The sequence below is a fragment of the Carcharhinus amblyrhynchos genome, chromosome 6 (assembly GCF_965287045.1).
Source record: "Carcharhinus amblyrhynchos chromosome 6, sCarAmb.v2.hapA, whole genome shotgun sequence".
In the NCBI taxonomy this organism is placed as follows: Eukaryota; Metazoa; Chordata; class Chondrichthyes; order Carcharhiniformes; family Carcharhinidae; genus Carcharhinus; species Carcharhinus amblyrhynchos.
In genome coordinates, this window is record NC_137329.1 from 122035983 (window position 1) to 122053440 (window position 17458).

The 17458-nt window shown below is 49.0% G+C and overlaps 1 protein-coding gene across 4 annotated transcripts in view; it reads left to right on the forward strand.

Moving 5' to 3' along the window:
* tspan9a (tetraspanin 9a) overlaps window positions 1-17458 on the forward strand; it is a 174571-nt gene that overhangs the window by 151118 nt on the left and 5995 nt on the right. For all 4 annotated transcript variants that reach the window (XM_080191353.1, XM_080191354.1, XM_080191352.1 and 1 more), the window contains 2 exons: window positions 8997-9188; window positions 14501-14575. In XM_080191353.1, coding sequence (XP_080047479.1) covers window positions 8997-9188; window positions 14501-14575 — 267 coding nt within the window. The remainder of the gene's footprint in view (window positions 1-8996; window positions 9189-14500; window positions 14576-17458) is intronic.

Sequence of the window (17458 nt, forward strand, 5' to 3'; positions counted from 1 at the left end):
TCTTCCCGCTCAAAAAAGACAGTAGGACTAGGGGGCACAGCCTCAAGATAAAGGGGAGGCGGTTTAGAACGGAGTTGAGGAGGAACTTCTTCACTCAAAGGGTGGTGAATCTCTGGAATTCTCTGCCCGTTGAAGTGGTGGAGGCTGCCTCGCTAAATATTTTTAAGAAGCGGGTTGATGGGTTTTTGATGAGAGAGGGGATTAAGGGTTATGGGGAGAGGGCGGGAAAGTGGAACTGAGCAGCGACAGATCAGCCATGATCTTATTGAATGGCGGGGCAGGCTCGAAGGGCTAGATGGCCTACTCCTGCTCCTATTTCTTATGTTCTTATGTTCTTATGTAAACCAGCCTCCCATCCATTGACTCTGTCTACGCTTCCCACTGCCTTGGAAAAGCAGCCAGTGTAAACAATACTTTTCACTGTATACTAATACATGTGGCAATAATAAATCAAATCAAAATCTAATCTCCCTAATTGCACACCTTTGGAGTGTGGGAGGAAACCGGAGCACCCGGAGGAAACCCACACAGACACGGGGAGACTGTGCAGACTCTGCACAGACAGTGACCCGAGGCTGGAATCGAACTCGGGTCGTTGTCGCTGTGAGGCAGCCGTGCGGTGACTGGAGTCCCTGCCTTTGAACCAGAAGCTGCAGGTTCAAATCCCCCTCCAGGACTCGATGACCAAGGAGGGTGCGTTCGTAACGTAGTAACTGGTAAATCTTTCCGACGCTCACCGATGGTGGGTGGGAGAACAGGAGAGATTCCTGGGTTTGCCGTCTCCTGAAAAGATTGCAGCAGGCGTGCAAATATACCACAGCAACTCTCTGAGTAAACAGGAGTATAACACCATGGCTACATCATATAGAGGGGGGGGAATAGAGAGAGAATTCTCCACTGCCCCCGCTCGCGGCTGGGATTCCCCACTCCCGCTGCAGTGAATGGGGCTTGGCTGAGCACCAGGTTCCCCATTCTCGCTGGCGGTGGGTGTATAAAAAGACTGGAAAATTCCGACAGCCATGTCTGAAAGGGTTATATTCTGAGGGCTGTGTGTGCATTCCCTTGGTTAAACAGGTTAAATGGTGCACTTTCGATGAGGTTCGGGGAATGGAGAGAACTGGGGGTTCTGAGCGGAGGGGGTTGGGAATTCTGAGCGGAGGGGGCTGGGGGTTCACTATAACGAATCATCACAGGTGGCTGCCCCACTCCATCCTCCATTATATCTGAAGCACATGAACATGTCAGTCTGCACAATGTCCTGACATTTCCCCAGTATAAATCCCCAATTACTGGTCAGTGGTGTGGACACGTTGTCAGGGAGCAGCAGGTTAAAGCACAGTCAAATGGACCAGTCCCTGGGCAGCGGGGGGAGGTCATTCATTGAGTTGACATTTGGATGAATATTCCGCAGCCCCTTCCATCGAAAGGTCAAGAAAAGCCCCATCACCATTCACAACTGGAGGGGCGTTCTCTCAGAGACGAGGGCCAGGCAGTCAGTGGCCATCCCCAGAGGGTTTGCCTTCAATGTGTTAAATAGCGGAAACAGAATAGCTCGGGGACAATGGCAGGAGAGGGCCGAGTGTGGGAATCTGGGAAATTTGTCTCCGTTTGTGGTTGGCCTTTGCTAATTGCTCGTGACCCCCTTGGCCCTCAAAGAATGGGGTTGGTCGGTCCCATCAGTCTCTAACTGTCGGCCCGCGGGCAGAAGCTTTATTTACCAAATCAAAGGAAGCATTTGGCCGGTTCTTGTTTGCTGGTTGTTGTTTTGGAGTTGCAGCAGCCACAGTGAAGAGGCCGCCACCAAAATAGCCCGAAGATAATGGAGTGTCTCCTGTTCCGAGTGGCAGCAGCCTGCGTTCGCTGAGACCCAGGGTTTAGTCACGTGTGTGGCACAGGAGTGGGGGGGAGCGCTGGGTTTAGCTGCACTCGGACCTGCTGCACTCTGCGCGTGGATCCAACAGATGGAATCTCCCGCACGCCGCAGACCCCTCCGAGCAGGCGTGTTGCCAGAGTCAGCGGGGAAGTGGAACAGCATATTGTACCCGGGGCAGCGACAACTTTGTGCAGTGTCTTCCTCATCTTGGCAATTTAAATTAACGACGCCAGATTTAACTTTCAACATTTCACCCATCGTTTCTTCACCCTGGCAACGACAAGAATAAAAAAAGGGTATCAGGCGGACCGCCTCGACTCCGGAGGCTGAATGTTAATAAATCTGCGCGGATGGCTGGATACGTCGGATACTAAATCCCGACCAGCTGGCAGCTGCTGTTTACCTGGCTGGCGCAGAGATTCCCGATCGGGGCAGCTTCTGGGAACAGGAGGTAGACCAGGCTGTGACACCCCGTGGAATCACTGACTGACGTCAGCCACTTGTCCCCTGCTGAATCTTCAGGAAGGCAAACTCTCTGCAAGGACCTGCATCAGCCTCACCTGTCCACCCAATGGAAGCATCTCTACACTGCTGTTCTCCTCATATAAAAGGTTAACTAGACACAGGGCAGTTTTGTTTTGTTTGTTTATTATTTTCACTGTTAGAGGTCTCACAACACCAAGTTAAAGTCCAACAGGTTTATTTGGTATCACAAGCTTTCGTAGCTCCAAAAGCTCGTGTTACCAAATAAACCTGTTGGACTTTAACCTGGAGTTATGAGACCAGTTGCTGTGCCCACCCCAGTCCAACGCCAGCAACTCCATATCATGGCTATTATTTTCACAAATAGACGTACAACAAACATCGCAGTGAAGTTACTGTGAAAACCCCCTTGTCACCACAATCTGGCGCCTGTTCGGGTACACTGAGAGAGAATTCAGCCAATCCACCTAACCAGCACGTCTTTCAGACTGGGAGGAAACCGGAGCACCCAGAGGAAGCCCATGCAGACACGGGGAGAATGTGCAGTTTCCACACAGACAGCGACCCAAGCCAGGAATTGAACCTGGGCCCCTGATGCTAACCACTGTGCCACGCTCCAGCCCACGCTCCCATGTACACATCGACATCCTTCCCTGAAATCCCTCTCCTTATTGTCCTAGCCTCTGTAACCTCCTCCAACCTCACAACCCTCTGAGATATCTGTGTCCCTCCAATTCTGGCCTCTCGTACATTTCTGATTTTAATTGCTGTGCCATTGATGGTCATACCTGGGCCCTGAACTCTGGAATTCTCTCTCCATCTCTCTTTCTCTCCTCCAATTTGATTTGATTTGATTTTATTATTGTCACATGTATTAACGTACAGTGAAAAGTATTGTTTCTTTGCGATACACAGACAAAACATACTGTTTATAAAGAAGGAAAGGACAGAGTGCAGGATGTAATGTTACAGCATAGTTCGGGGGTAGAGAAAGATCAACTTAATGTGAGGTAGGTCCATTCAAAAGTCTGACAGCAGCAGGGAAGAAGCTGTTCTTGAGTCGGTTGGTAGGTAACCTCAGACTTTTGTATCTTTTTCCCATTGGAAGAAGGTGGAAGAGAGAATGTCTGGGGTGCGTGGGAGTCCTTGATTACGCTGGCTGCTTTGTTGAGATGTGGAGATGCTGGCGTTGGACTGGGCTGGACACAGTAAGAACTTCCCACAGTGAGCAGTAACCTGGTGTTGTCAAACTTCTTACTGTCTTCTCCTTTAAGATGCTCCTCAAAACTTACTCTTTGACCAAGCTTTTGGTCAGAGCAACCCTAATACGTCCTTTTGGAACCCTGCGCTATACTTTGGTTTATTTTGTGAATCACTGTATAACTTCCCAGTACACTGAAGGTGCGGTTATAAGTTATTGTTGTTGAGAGGATTTCCAGGTTGGCTAATGCTGGTCACATCCGTGTCAGTACCCACCCTTGTCTGCCCCTCTCCAAGCTGGCACAGAGTTACTCATTTGTGGGACATGGGCTTTTACTGCCCATCCCTAGTTGCCCTTGGAGGGCAGTTGAGAGTCAACCATATTGCTGTGGCTCTGGAGACACATGTAGGCCAGACTGGGTAAGGATGGCAGATTTCCCTTCCCTAAAAGGCCATTAGTGAACCAGAGGAGTTTTTCCAACAATCAACAATGGTTTCATGATCATCAGTAGGTTCTTAATTCCAGATTTTTTAAAATTAAATTCAGATTCCACCATCTGCCATGGCAGGATTCAAACCCGGGTCCCCTGGTTTAATAGTCTAGCGATAATACCACTAGGCCGTCGCCTCCCCGGAGTCTTGCTGTTGAGACACGGTACACACCCCCATTGCCCTCATTTTCAACTTCCACCTCCTCTGCTCCATCCTGAAGATAAGATTCCTGGCAAAGGGACAAGTTAGTCTCATCTCCAAATCTCAGGCTGACCCTGGGTTCAATCTTTCTTTCTGGCTGTTCTCCGGAAGCTTCCTTACTGGTGTTGTACAGTTCATTGTTTTTCCGTACAGCATTAATGTTAGCTTACTGACAGGGCGGCACAGTGGGTTGGCACTGCTGCCTCACAGCGCCAGGGACCCGGGTTCAATTCCCAGCTTGGGTCACTGTCTGTGCAGAGTTTGCACGTTCTCCCCGTGTCTGCGTGGGTTTCCTCCGGGTGCTCCGGTTTCCTCTCACACTCCAAAGATGTGCTGGTTCGATGAACTGACCTGTAGCTTACAGCACTTACGGTGCAGATCCAGGTACTTTCTAAAAGAGTTTAGGGTCTCTGCCGCCACCACCAACTCGGGCAGTGAATTCCAGGCACCCACCACCCGCTGCATAAAAAATCTCTTCCTCATGTCCCCTCTACACCTACTGCCACTTATCTGTGTCCCCTGGTGATGCTAGAATTTTCCACCAGGGGAACAACAACAGAAGGGAAGTGAATGATCCGCTGTTAATATTGAGGTGATTTTGGGATGAGTGTAGTGCGTATTAGCCCAGTCTGAGGTAGTTATCCTGCATTTCTCTGGTTTTCCCCCAGAACGCTATACTCTTTACCCCTTGTTCCTCCAACCCCTTCACTGCCCCGAACCCCCCCTCCCCCTCCCCCTGACCCCAGACCCTGCCGTCCCGTCTGGTTGGATGGAGGGGTCTGTTTGTCTTCCTTACCCTCTCTGTTTCTCCGTTGCTCTTGAAGGAGCCGTTTTGTTTCTCCGGGACGAGTGAACTGAAGGGGATTTGCGGAGAGGAGTGAGCGAGCGAGCTGGAGAGGGACGAGGCTGACCGCAGGTCACGGCACCCCCTACCCCAGCCCCTACCCCAGGCTGCGAGCCCCTGCCTCTACCCTGCGCTCCCAAAGCTACTGTCATAAGCTCCTCTCAGTCCAGAGAGAGAGTGCGAACTGAAGTGGGACACCCACGCACTTTAATTATAAATAACTTCTGTGGAATAGAAAAATAAGAATAGATGTGCTACTATGACTGTCCCTGCCACCACCAGCAGCCCCTGCTCCCCCCCAAACAAAAGCGAAACTGCCAGGTTACATGAATGAGAACACCCCCTGTGGCAATGCACACAATGAACCCAAGTGCAGTACTCAGGTTAAAGGGTAACTCGACCTGAGTTTGAAGAGGTTATTGGAAGGGGTTTTACAGCCAGGCGCACCCTGTTATTATTTTTAATAATCCATTGTAAAGTTTATAATTAAAATTATAACGTGTCCCACAGCAGTGAGGTGTTTTTACAAAGGTGCTTGCTGTTTTACCATTGAGCACAGCAGGTTATAGCAGAGAGAGGGTGGGTAGTAAGTGTGTGCTGATATTGCGCTGGTGATGAATATTGTGTCTGGGCTGCAGAAAGCTGTGTCGCTGCTTCTGCTGAGATCACTGTCGCAGAGTTCAACTTGTGGACAGCTAAACGCTCCAAAAACCTGCAGTAAATGACCTCTGACTCCTGCCCCTGAGTTTTATGCTTTCGTCAGTTTATTGCACAAAATTGAAAAATGCCGCAGTGCTTCCCCAAATATTTGGTTTGATTTATTTATTAACACACTGTGAAAAGTATTGTTACTTGCACGCTATACAGACAAAGCATACTGTTCATCGAGAGGGAAAGGAGAGAGTGCTGAATGTAGTGTTACAGTCATAGCTAGGGTGTAGAGAAAGATCAACTTAATGCGAGGTAAGTCCATTCAAAAATCTGACAGCAGCAGGGAAGAAACTGTTCTTAGGTTTGTTTGTTCGTGACCTCAGACTTTTGTATCTTTCCCCCGTCAGAAGAAGGTGGAAGAGAGAATGTCTCGGGTGTGTGGGGTCCTTAATTATGCTGGCTGCGGGAAGTATAGACAGAGTCAATGGATGGAGTCTGGTTTGCATAATGGATTGGGCTACATTCACAACATTTTGTAGTTTCTTACGGTCTTGGGCAGAGCAGGAGCCCATACCAAGCTGTGATACAACCAGAAAGAATGCTTTCTATGGTGCATCTGTAGAAGTTGGTGAGAGTCATAGCGGACATGCCAAATTTCCTTAATCTTCTAAGAACATAGAAACGTGGGTGAGCTTTTTTAACTATAGTGTTAGCGTGGGGGGACCAGGACAGTTTGTTAATGATCAGGACACCTAAAAACTTGAAGTTCTTGACTACCTCCACTTCATCACCATTGATGTAGACAGGGGCGTGTTCTCCTTTAAGCTTCCTGAAGTGGATAACAATCTCCTTTGTTTTGAGGGAGAGATTTTAGCTGTCGCTCCAGTTCACCAGATTCTGTATCTGATTCATAATAATATTCAGCTCCTTTATTTCCCCGACCAAAGTGCACATTTTCACATTTCCCTACTTCATATCCCATCTGCCAAGTTTTCACCCACTCACCTAACCTGTCTATATTCCTCTGTAGAGTTGGTGTCACCCTCACCACTTACACTGAACAAGTGCCGTCACTGCAAACCATTGCCAATTGAGCATGTTGTTTGTGGGGATAATCTGGTTCCACTAATCAGTAAATAGTGTACTCTCTTCTAATCACGGAGCACAGGGAGGTGCCCAGACCCTACAACCCTGTTCAAGGAGTAGCAAAACTGCAGAAACATTGAAGGATTTCACTATCGACCTGCTGCATCCCACATTCCAGTGGTCACTACACCGCAAAAAAGCAACTTAATTGGCTGGAAGGGGCTTTGATTTGACATAAATTATTATTGTCACATGTATTAATATACAGTGAAAAGTATTGTTTCTTGCGTGCTATGCAGACAAAGCATACTGTTCATAGAGTACATAAGGGAGAAGGAAAGGAGAGAGTGCAGAATGTAGTGTTACAGTCCTAGCTAGGGTGTAGAGAAAGAACGACTTTATATAAGGTAGGTCCACTCAAAAGTCTGACAGCAGCAGGGAAGATGCTGTTCTTGACTCAGTTGGTACGTGACCTCAAACTTTTGTATTTTTTCCCAACTATGCTTCCTGAAGTCGATAATTACTGGAAGCCCATGAGGTTCTGAATGGTGCTATACCAATGCAAGACTTTTTACGGTGTTGGTTGTGGGGGTGCTGGAATATAAAATGATTCCCTCGTGTCATTGAGCAAAGTGAATTTATCGTTAACCACTTAATTAAACGATTTAATTAAACGTTTAGTTGGAAATTTACTCAAACCTTATTGTTCAAAAGGATGGAGGAAGTAGTGATGTCATAGAAACATAGAAGATAGGAGCAGGCAGAGGCCATTCGGCCCTTTGAGTCTACTCAGCCATGTCCGTACTGTCTCATTGACCCTGTTCAGAGGCACAGGGAATGGAGCTCAGAGCCAATGGTGGCACCAACTGATCTGTCCCCAATACTAAATCCCCAATTCAATTCCACCAATGAGAAATAATCATTATCAGAATAAAATGGTGCATTTTGAGAGAATTTAACTTTACCTAAACACTGAACTGGGAATTTCTTATCCTGGCTTGTGACAATTGGGTTCCATCAATGGGGGAGCCAATGGGAAACTGGCATCTGGTGGGGGTAGCCAATGGGAAACCGGCATCCGGGAGGGGTGGGGAGCCAATGGGAAACCCGCATCCAGGGGGAGCCAATGGAAAACCGGCATCTGGTGGGGATAGCCAGTGGGAAACTGGCGTTCTGGTGGGGATAGCCAATGGGAAACTGGCATTCTGGTGGGGATAGCCAATGGGAAACTGGCGTTCTGGGGGGGGGGGGGGGGGGTAGCCAATGGGAAACTGGCGTTCTGGTGGGTATAGCCAATGGGAAACTGGCATTCTGGTGGGGATAGCCAATGGGAAACTGGTGTTCTGGTGGGGCTAGCCAATGGGAAACTGGTGTTCTGGTGGGGATAGCCAATGGGAAACTGGTGTTCTGGTGGGGATAGCCAATGGGAAACTGGTGTTCTGGTGGGGATAGCCAATGGGAAACTGGTGTTCTGGGGGAGCCAGCTCCAGGGACCTGGGTTCGATTCCCAGCTCGGGTCACTGTCTGTGCAGAGTCTGCACATTCTCCCCGTGTCTGCCTGGGTTTCCTCCCACAGTACAAAGGTGCGCGGGTTAGGTGTCTGGCCAGGGGGAGACTGGCATCGAGTGTGAGTGCTCTGTATCACTTGCTGCCACTTTATTCATTAATCCACGAAGGTTCCCGCTGGAAGCGAGTCTCCCACTGGCTGCTCCGGGCTGCCAGTCTCCCGCTGTTGTCAGCCAGGGTTCGAGGTCAGGGGTTTACTGGGCTGGAGTCCCACTCCGGGGCGTGTGTGCGGAATCTGGGTTGTCGCTGCGGCGCTGAGGGAAGCGGGGCACCAGGGGAGTTAAACTGAAGCCTCTGGTTAGTGGATATAGAGGAGATTCCCGTCGCTGTATTCCGAACAATGAGCAAGAGAGGTTCCGCTGCCGAGAGGTGCCAACATTTATCCTTCCATACACATCGCAGGCTCTCTGGTCATTGTCGCATGTGGGATCTTGCTGTGTACAAGCTAGCTGCTGCGTTTTCTGTACTATTCCTGTGACTGGGACATGCGTCCCACGATCCCGTGCCCAGAGGAGGCTCGGGATTTGTTGTGTTGTTGTTTACGGAACACTCTGGCATTTATCCTTCAGCCTCTCATTCACCCTGCCATCTCTCTTCCAGCTCTGTGGATGTGGACTCCTGGGTGTAGGGATATGGCTGTCAGCAACACAGGGCAGCTTCGCCACCTTAGCACCAAGTCTGCCTTCACTCTCAGCTGCCAACCTGCTCATTGCCATTGGGACCATTGTGATGGTGGTTGGATTTCTGGGATGCCTCGGTGCCATCAAGGAAAGCAAGTGCCTCCTTCTAAGTGTGAGTAACCGTCGATATCCCAATGAGTGACCCTCCCCGTCCCAATGAGTGACCCTCCCCGTCCCAGTGTGACCCTCCCCTCTCCCAGTGTGACCCTCCCCGTCCCAGTGTGACCCTCCCCGTCCCAGTGTGACCCTCCCCGTCCCAGTGTGACCCTCCCTGCCCCAGTGTGACCCTCCTTGTCCCAGTGTGACCCTCCCTGCCCCAGTGTGACCCTCCCCGTCCCAGTGTGACCCTCCCTGCCCCAGTGTGACCCCCCCTCTCCCAGTGTGACCTTCCCTTTCCCAGTGTGACCCTCCCCGTCCCAGTGTGACCCTCCTTGTCCCAGTGTGAGTGACTATCGCAGCAGTGCTAACCACTGTGGCACTGTGCCGCATGTGTGTATGATATAGAATGAGACTGGTTGCTGTTGGAGGTACAGGTGTAAGATTGTGCACCGTCTGGTATCGCGCTCCTGCACACGGACTAGTTTCCCAGTGGGGATGCCTCCTCCACATGGGTGAAGCAACATTAACTAGTGATTCCCATCGTTACATCCAGAACAGGCACCTCGTGTTGGTGAGAACTAAACTGTCCTTTCACTCTTAAAACATAAAGGGCAGATTTTTCCAGTCCCGGTCACAGCGAGGATGGGGCTGGACAATGTGACCAATTGGTTAAAAAGGTCCATTGACTTCAACAGGACCAGAAAATCCTGCCCCATAGGAGATGGAGTAGACCATTTGGCCCATCCAATGTACTCCCTGATATTCAATTTGAACATGGCTGATCTACCCCACTCCACTCTCTCACCCTATCGCCTCATCTCTTAATTTCCTGAGAGATCAAAGATCTATCTCCCCTTTAAATGTGTTCAACGATGGATTATGGGATAGAGAAGGGCGGGATGGTGGCAGAGTGGTTAGCACTGCTGCCTTTCAGCACCAGGGACCCGGGTTCAATTCCAGCCTCGGGTCACTGTCTGGGCGGAGTTTGCACATTCTCCCCATGTCTGCGTGGATTTCCTCCAGGTGCTCTGGTTTCCTCCCACAGTCCGAAGATGTGCGGGTTAGGTGGATTGGCCATGATAAATTGCCCCTTAGTGTCTCAAAATGTGTAGGTTAGGTGGGGTTACAGGGTGGTGGTGGGTTGGGCCTGGATAAGATGCTCTATCGAAGACTTGGTGCAAACTCGATGGGCCAAATGGTCTCCTTCTGCACTGTAGGGTTTCTACGATTCACAACCCTTTGAGTGAAGATATTTCTCCCCATCTCAGTTTTAAATGATTGGTCCCCTTATTCTGAGACCGTTTCCCAGATTCCCTGATCAGACAAATTGCCTCTTAGCGTCCACTCCATCAAGTGGGGTTTCAGTGCGATCGCCTCTCACTCTCAAATTCCAGTGAACAGAGAGACAATTTACCAGCCTGTAATCACAGGACAACCCATTAATTAAACTTCCCTGTACTGCTCGCAATGTAAGAATATCCGTTCTTAAATGTGGAGACCAGAAGTGTGCACAGTATTCACAATGTGGTCTCACCGAAAGCTTATATAATGGGAGCAAGACTTCCTCATTCTTTACTCCAACCCTTTACAATGAAGCCATTTGACTGCTCTGTTGAGAGATTTTACTTCTCAATTTGCAGTGTGTAGGTTGGGTGGAATGGCCATGCCAAATTGCCCCTCATTGTCCAAACTTGTACAGATTAGGGGGATTGGCCATGCTAAATGTGCGGGGTTGTGGGAATAGGGCAGAGGGGTGCGCCTGGTTAAGATGGTCTTTCAGGGAGTCAGTGCAGACTCGATGGGCTGAATGGCACCTTTCTGCACTGTAGGGATTCTGTGGTTCTAGGATATGATTGGAATTGTTTTTGAGCCTGTTAGTTTTCCCTGTTCAATCACACCCAGGTCTCTCTCAGCATCTACATTTTCACAAGTTTCTCACTTTCTAAAAAAAAATTCCTCTTTTCTATTTTTACGATCGAAATGAATAACTTCACACTTCCTGACATTCAATTCCATCTGCCATCATGTTACCCATTCGCTCAGCCTCTCTGTCTCCATCCAGCCTTGCTCGGTGTCCTCCCCACAGTTTACATTCCCACCCACCTTGTGTCATCAGCAAACTTTGATACATTACTCTCTGTCTCTGCATCGAAAGTTATTAATATGGATTATAAATAGCTGAGGCTCCAGCACTAAACCTTGTCGAGTTCCCCAGTTATAGCCTGCCAACCTCAACACACACCATTTATCCCAAATACTTTGGGTTCTGTGCATTCACCAATTCTCTATCGGTGCCGATATATTATCCCAAACTGGAGCCCCCATCTTGCCTGTAAGCTTATTTATTAGTGTCACATGTAGGTTTACATTAACACTGCAATGAAGTTACTGTGAAAATCCCCCAGTCGCTACACTCTGGTGCCTGGTTGGGTACACCTGAATTTAACACAGCCAACGCACCTAACCAGCAATTCTTTTGGACTGTGGGAGGAAACCTGAGCACCTGGAGGAAACCCACGCAGACACAGGGAGAATGTGCAGACTCTGCACAGACAATGATCCGGGTCGGGAATCCCACCCAGGTCCCTGACGCTGTGAAGCAGCAGTGCTAACCACTGTGCCACCCTATAGGAAGCTTTTATCAAAACAAGCTTTATTTAACAATGCAGTTTAACCGTAACAAATGAATTGGCTTAACTTTCACTAACTGAAATACTTATACATGACAAGATATAAATGTTAACTGCTGACCTATCTCTCTCTATAAGTTCCAATTTAAGCAATATTTTCCTTATAGACTTAAACTCCTCTTCAAAATCAATTAGCAAAAAACACAGGTTTACATGTTGGTACATAGGCTGCCTGTCCTCTAGCCTCCAGAACACCTCCTGGAGAGCGAAACCTATTTTCTAGTGGGTCCCAAATAGCAGACTTGAGAGAGAGAGACATCCTACTCCTTGCAGACCCAAGCAGAAACTGCCTGCTTGTCTCTCTGAACTTAGTTCCACCCATACACATGACTGTCTCCTGTCAATCAATCTAATTAAACTCTTCTGAAACCCTGGGGGGAAAAATAAACTGCATTAGTTCAGATTAAAACAAATACCCCAATACCTAGGATCAATTATGGTTCCACATTCTCAGCATGTGGGCTGCCCGGAACAGAGCAATTAAACAGAGCGGGCTCTTATATATACCTTTCACACGAGCCACAATATAAATACATTTCTTTAAGGCACAGTATCATCACACTACCTTACTAGTTACATCCTCACAAAACTCTAATAAATTTGTTAAACACAAATTCCGATTTGGAAAGCCATGTTGACGTTGTCCAATCACGCCATGATTTTCTAAGTTCATTATTTTAATACTTCTTTATTCATAGGTCCTAGCATTTTCCCAGTGTCAGGAACACTGGCCTATATTCCCTGTTTCCTCTCTCTCTCCTCGAATACAAGTCTGCCCAACTTCCAAACTATTGGTATACTTCCCCAGTCTAAGGAACTTTGAAAATCGTAGCTGGCACATCAACTATTTCTGAGGCTATCTCGATTTGAACTTGAGGTGAAGGGCCATCAGATACTGGGAATTCTTCAACTTTCAGGAACAGAATTGTTGAAATTCAGAAGGAGGCTATTTGGCCCATCATGTCTGCACTGGGCTGTCTGAACGAGAGCCATTTCCCACCAACCCTTCATATTCTTCCTTTACAGATAAGAGTTTAATTCCCATTGGAAACCTGTCCCAGCCACAGCCATGGGCAGAATATTCCCAATCCTAACCATTCCCAGTTCTAACCATTCCCAATCCCAACCATTCCCAATCCCAACCATTCCCAATCCCAACCATTCCCAATCCTAACCATTCCCAGTCCTAACCATTCCCAATCCTAACCATTCCCAGTTCTAACCATTCCTGATCCCAACCATTCCCGATCCTAGCCATTCCCAGTTCTAACCATTCCCGATCCCAACGGTTCCCGATCCCAACCATTCCTAATCCTAGCCATTCCCAATCCCTACCATTTGCAATCCTGACCATTCCTGGTCCTAATTATCCCCTATCCTAACCATTCACCGTGTGAAAATGTTTTTTCCTCCACCCAGTCCATGTCCTCTCATTCCTGATCTTTTCATTAGTCCCTTAGATTTCTCCCAATACCTTATCTCTGCTGATGTTAATTATCTTAAGTTCCTCATGCTTAGTAACAGCTCATTTACTCTCTACTCTGGGTATGTCATTTAGATGTCCTACAGTGTTACAGCGAGCAGTTTCCTTTATCATTCCGTGCTAATTTCCAAACACAGGATGTTTAACCAGTGTTCAGTGAGGATTCCCGTGGTAATTAGTCTTTGATCTGTTGGAAAGAATCCCAGTTCCTCTAGAGTGTCCTTCTATCTATAGGATAACAGGATATTCTCCCATGTTCTGTGCATTCTCTCTAATGTAGCGAGGACCCCAATCTGGACACTGTAATCCCAGTGTGTCCGAACTAATGTTTATCTCTCTGCTGGCGCACTCGCTGGCCCCGTTTCTAAAACCTACTCTCCATTTAGTATATTTTCTCCACTAGAAAACCTTGAATCACCTTCAGATCTGCTCAGTTTCTTCCCCATGACTTGGTGATGTGTAACGTGACCCCAGTCCGGTATCGCATCCCCAATTCCATTTCTGACTCTACCCAGAGCCAGTCACACGCAGTAAAACAATCTTCATCTGAGGATGCCCTTCTTTCTTCCAACTATCTTCACCTTCTTGGAATGTGTGCACCCCAACCTCCCCCCCCCCCCACCTCACCCAGGAAGGGCCAACGTTGACTGCCCATCCCTCAAGAAGGTGGTGGGTGAATCGCCGTCTTGATCAGCTGCAGTCCATGGGGTGTAGGTATGCCCATAGTGCTGTTAGGGAGGGAGTTCCAGGAATTTGACCCAGCGACAGTGAAGAAACGGCGAATTATTCCCAGCTCCGGATGGTGAGTGAGTTAGAGGACAACTGGGAGATGATGATTTTAGCACGTTGCTGTCCCATGTCATTCACGATGATGGGGGCGAGCTCGAGCATCGCCAGAAAGAAAATAACTCGCCGTGCATCTCATTGCTGCTTGTGGGATCTTGCTGTTCACGAAGGTTGCCGTGTCTGCCCACGGGAACACAATGGTTGCTCCTCACTAATTGACGTGAGGTGCACTGGGATGGTCCATGGGGTGCTATATGAATGCAGGTGCTGTTTGTTCCTTCTGAAGCTGAGAGTCGGCGGGGCGCTGTGGATTTGCTGGTGCGTCCCCGGCGGGTTGGCTAACGGGATCTCCCCTTTCCGTTCCAGTTCTTCATTGTCCTGCTCATCATTTTCTTCATGGAACTGATCCTCATCATCCTGTTCTTCGTGTACAGGTCAGAGGTAAGCGATCGGCCTCGCTCTTCACGGATTAGCCCGAATCCCGTTCACAAACCGGGATTACACCCGGGATCTAACAGGAACAGGCAGCCTCACCGCACCGCCAAAGTCTCCATTTGAAATAAGAGCTGTTACATTGGGATTCAGGAAGTGTAAATCAGGCTTTTTCCACTGAGGCTAGGGGAGAAAAAAACCCAGAGGGCGTGGGTTAAAGGTGAAAGGAGAAAAGTTTAAAGGGAATATTAGCAGGGGGGGTATTCTTCACGCAGGGAGTGTGGAATGAGCTGCCGGATAAATGCGGGGTCACTTCTAACATTTGAGGAAAACTTGGACGGGTTGATGGATGAGAGGGGTGTAGAGGGATATGGTCCAGGTACAGGTCAGTGGGACTAGGCAGAGAAATGGTTCGGTACAGACAAGGAGGGTCAAAAGGCCTGTTTCTGAGCTGTAATTTTCTATAACTTCTCTTCGGAGTGTAATTTGTGAGTTTGGAGTGTAATACCTCAGTCAAGTCACGTTGCAGCTTTACTGAACCTTAGTTAGGCCGTGCTTGGAATACAGCGTTCAATTCTGGTCGCCCACACTACCAGAAGGATGTGGAGGCTTTGGAGAGGGTACGGAAAAAGATTTACCAGGGTGTTGCCCCTGCTATGGAGGGCATTAGCTATGAGGAGAGGTTGGAGAAACTTGGTTTGTTCTCACGGGAACGACAGAGATTGAGGGGCATGGATAGAGTGGATAGTCAGAAGCTTTTTCCCAGGTTGGAAGAGTCAGTTACTTGGGTGGGGGGGGGGGGGGGGGAGAGTGGGGGGGGGGGGGGGGGGGGCGGGGGAGGTGGGGGGCACAGGTTTAAGATGCGAGGGGTAAGGTTTAAAGGAGATACACCGAGGTAGGTTTTTTACACAGAGGGTGGTGGGTGCCTGGAACTCGGGAGACAGTGGAAGCAGATACGACAGTGAGTTTTAAGGGACGTCTTGACAAATACATGAATAGGATGGGAATGGAGGGATATGGTCCCCGGAAGGGGAGGGGGTTTTAGTTCAGTTGGGCAGCATGGTCGGTGCAGGCTTGGAGGGGCCGAAGGGCCTGTTCCTGTGCTGGAATTTTCTTAGTTCTTTGTGGGAAAGCACAGTCGCTTTAAATTCTTGTCGACGTTTAAATAGCTGCAGTCAAGTTTGGTTTCTGTAGTGTGTTTTTTGTGTGAGAACCTGGCGTTTGGTTCATGCTGAAACTAACTCAATCTGTCCTCGTAATCTGGATTACACAAACTGATTCCATCTGACGCGGCAGATGGTGGAGCCTAATCGGGTTCTAAAGAAGGATCACTGGCTCCTGTTAGGAGCCTCTGACCTTCTCCTCGCTGCCGCATCTAATCGCACAAACCAGCCGGCACAGCCTGACAAACTCCTTCACTGCCCCGGGGGCTGATTTCCCACAGCAGCGCCTTTCAGGACTCCAGTTGGTCCGCGACTCCAGCCCAAGGATTTCACTGGGACCCCCGCCTACTGGCAGAGTAACCTCCCACCCCGCGTCTCATTTCCCCCCCCAAAAAAAAATGTCCAAACGCGGAGAGGCGACTTGGAGCTAACGTGGGGGGAAATGCTGGACCCGTAATCCAGGGGGCCCCAGGCTAATTCTGTGGGGACACGGGGTTCAAATCCCACCGCGGAATTTAAATTCAATTAGTGAGATCTGGAATTGGAAACAAGCCTCAGTAATAGAAACGTAGAAGATAGGAGCAGGAGGAGGCCATTTGGCCCTTCGAGCCTGCTCTCCCGTTCATTATGATCGTGACTGATCGCCCAACTCAATAACCTCACCCTGCTTTCTCCCCATAACCTTTGATCCCATTCGCCCCAAGTGCTATCTCCAGTCGCCTCTTGAATACATTCAATGTTTTGGCATCAACTACTTCCCGTGGGAATGAATAATTCCACAGGCTCACCGCTCTCTGGGTGAAGAAATGTCTCCTCGTCTCCGTCCTAAATGGTCGACCCCGACTGTGACCAAGTGAAACCGTTGTCAGTTGTCAGAAAACCCCATCACTAATGTCCCTTTAGGGGAGGAAATCTGCCCTCCTTACCCGGTCTGGCCTACATGTGACTCCAGAGCCGCAGCGATGTGGTTGACTCTCAGGCGGTAAGTACTGGCCCCAGCCGGCGAGACCCGTGTCCCACGAATGAATGCGAAGCTTGGCAGCTATTTTGAGGCCCCGGTGATCCCGGGGGACAGGGGGACGGAGACATTTTCTTCCACACTCCAGCTCGAGTTCCTGCGCTGTGGTAATCGTGTTACACGTGTGGCTGGATAATGAGCCTCAGGCAGATTCTGACGGCTGATTCCTGGATGGAAAGGGAAGAATCGGAGATGTGGCTGAGTTAAAGAGGTTCTGTGAGGGGAAAGCTGGTTTAGCGGTGACACCTCGCTGCTGGCGATCAATAATTGATGGTTAAAGAAAGCAGACCTGCAGCTTATTGCTGTCTAAAGACTCTGGGGACAAATCTAATTGATGGTCAGACGGCCCACGTGGGAAAAGGAAAATTGAATTAACATTCGATCCGGGCCCCACACTCGGCTCCTTTCAGACTCTGGGGCAGTGAACCGATCGCTGCATTTTAAATGGTTCTTAAAATGTAGCACACTCGATATCTGCAAATACCCTGTAAACATGGTGGATTCAAAAAAGATAAAAGTTCATCTCATTACAACCATCCTTTTGACAGCACCTCCCTTTGTTACACCATTCCCTCATTACAGCACCCCCTCTTACCACATCCTCCCCTCATTACAGCACTCTATCCTATTACAGCACTCTCCCTTCATTACAGCACTCTCTCCTTGTGCCCACAGTCTCCCCTTGTTACAGCACTCTCCCCTTGTTACAGC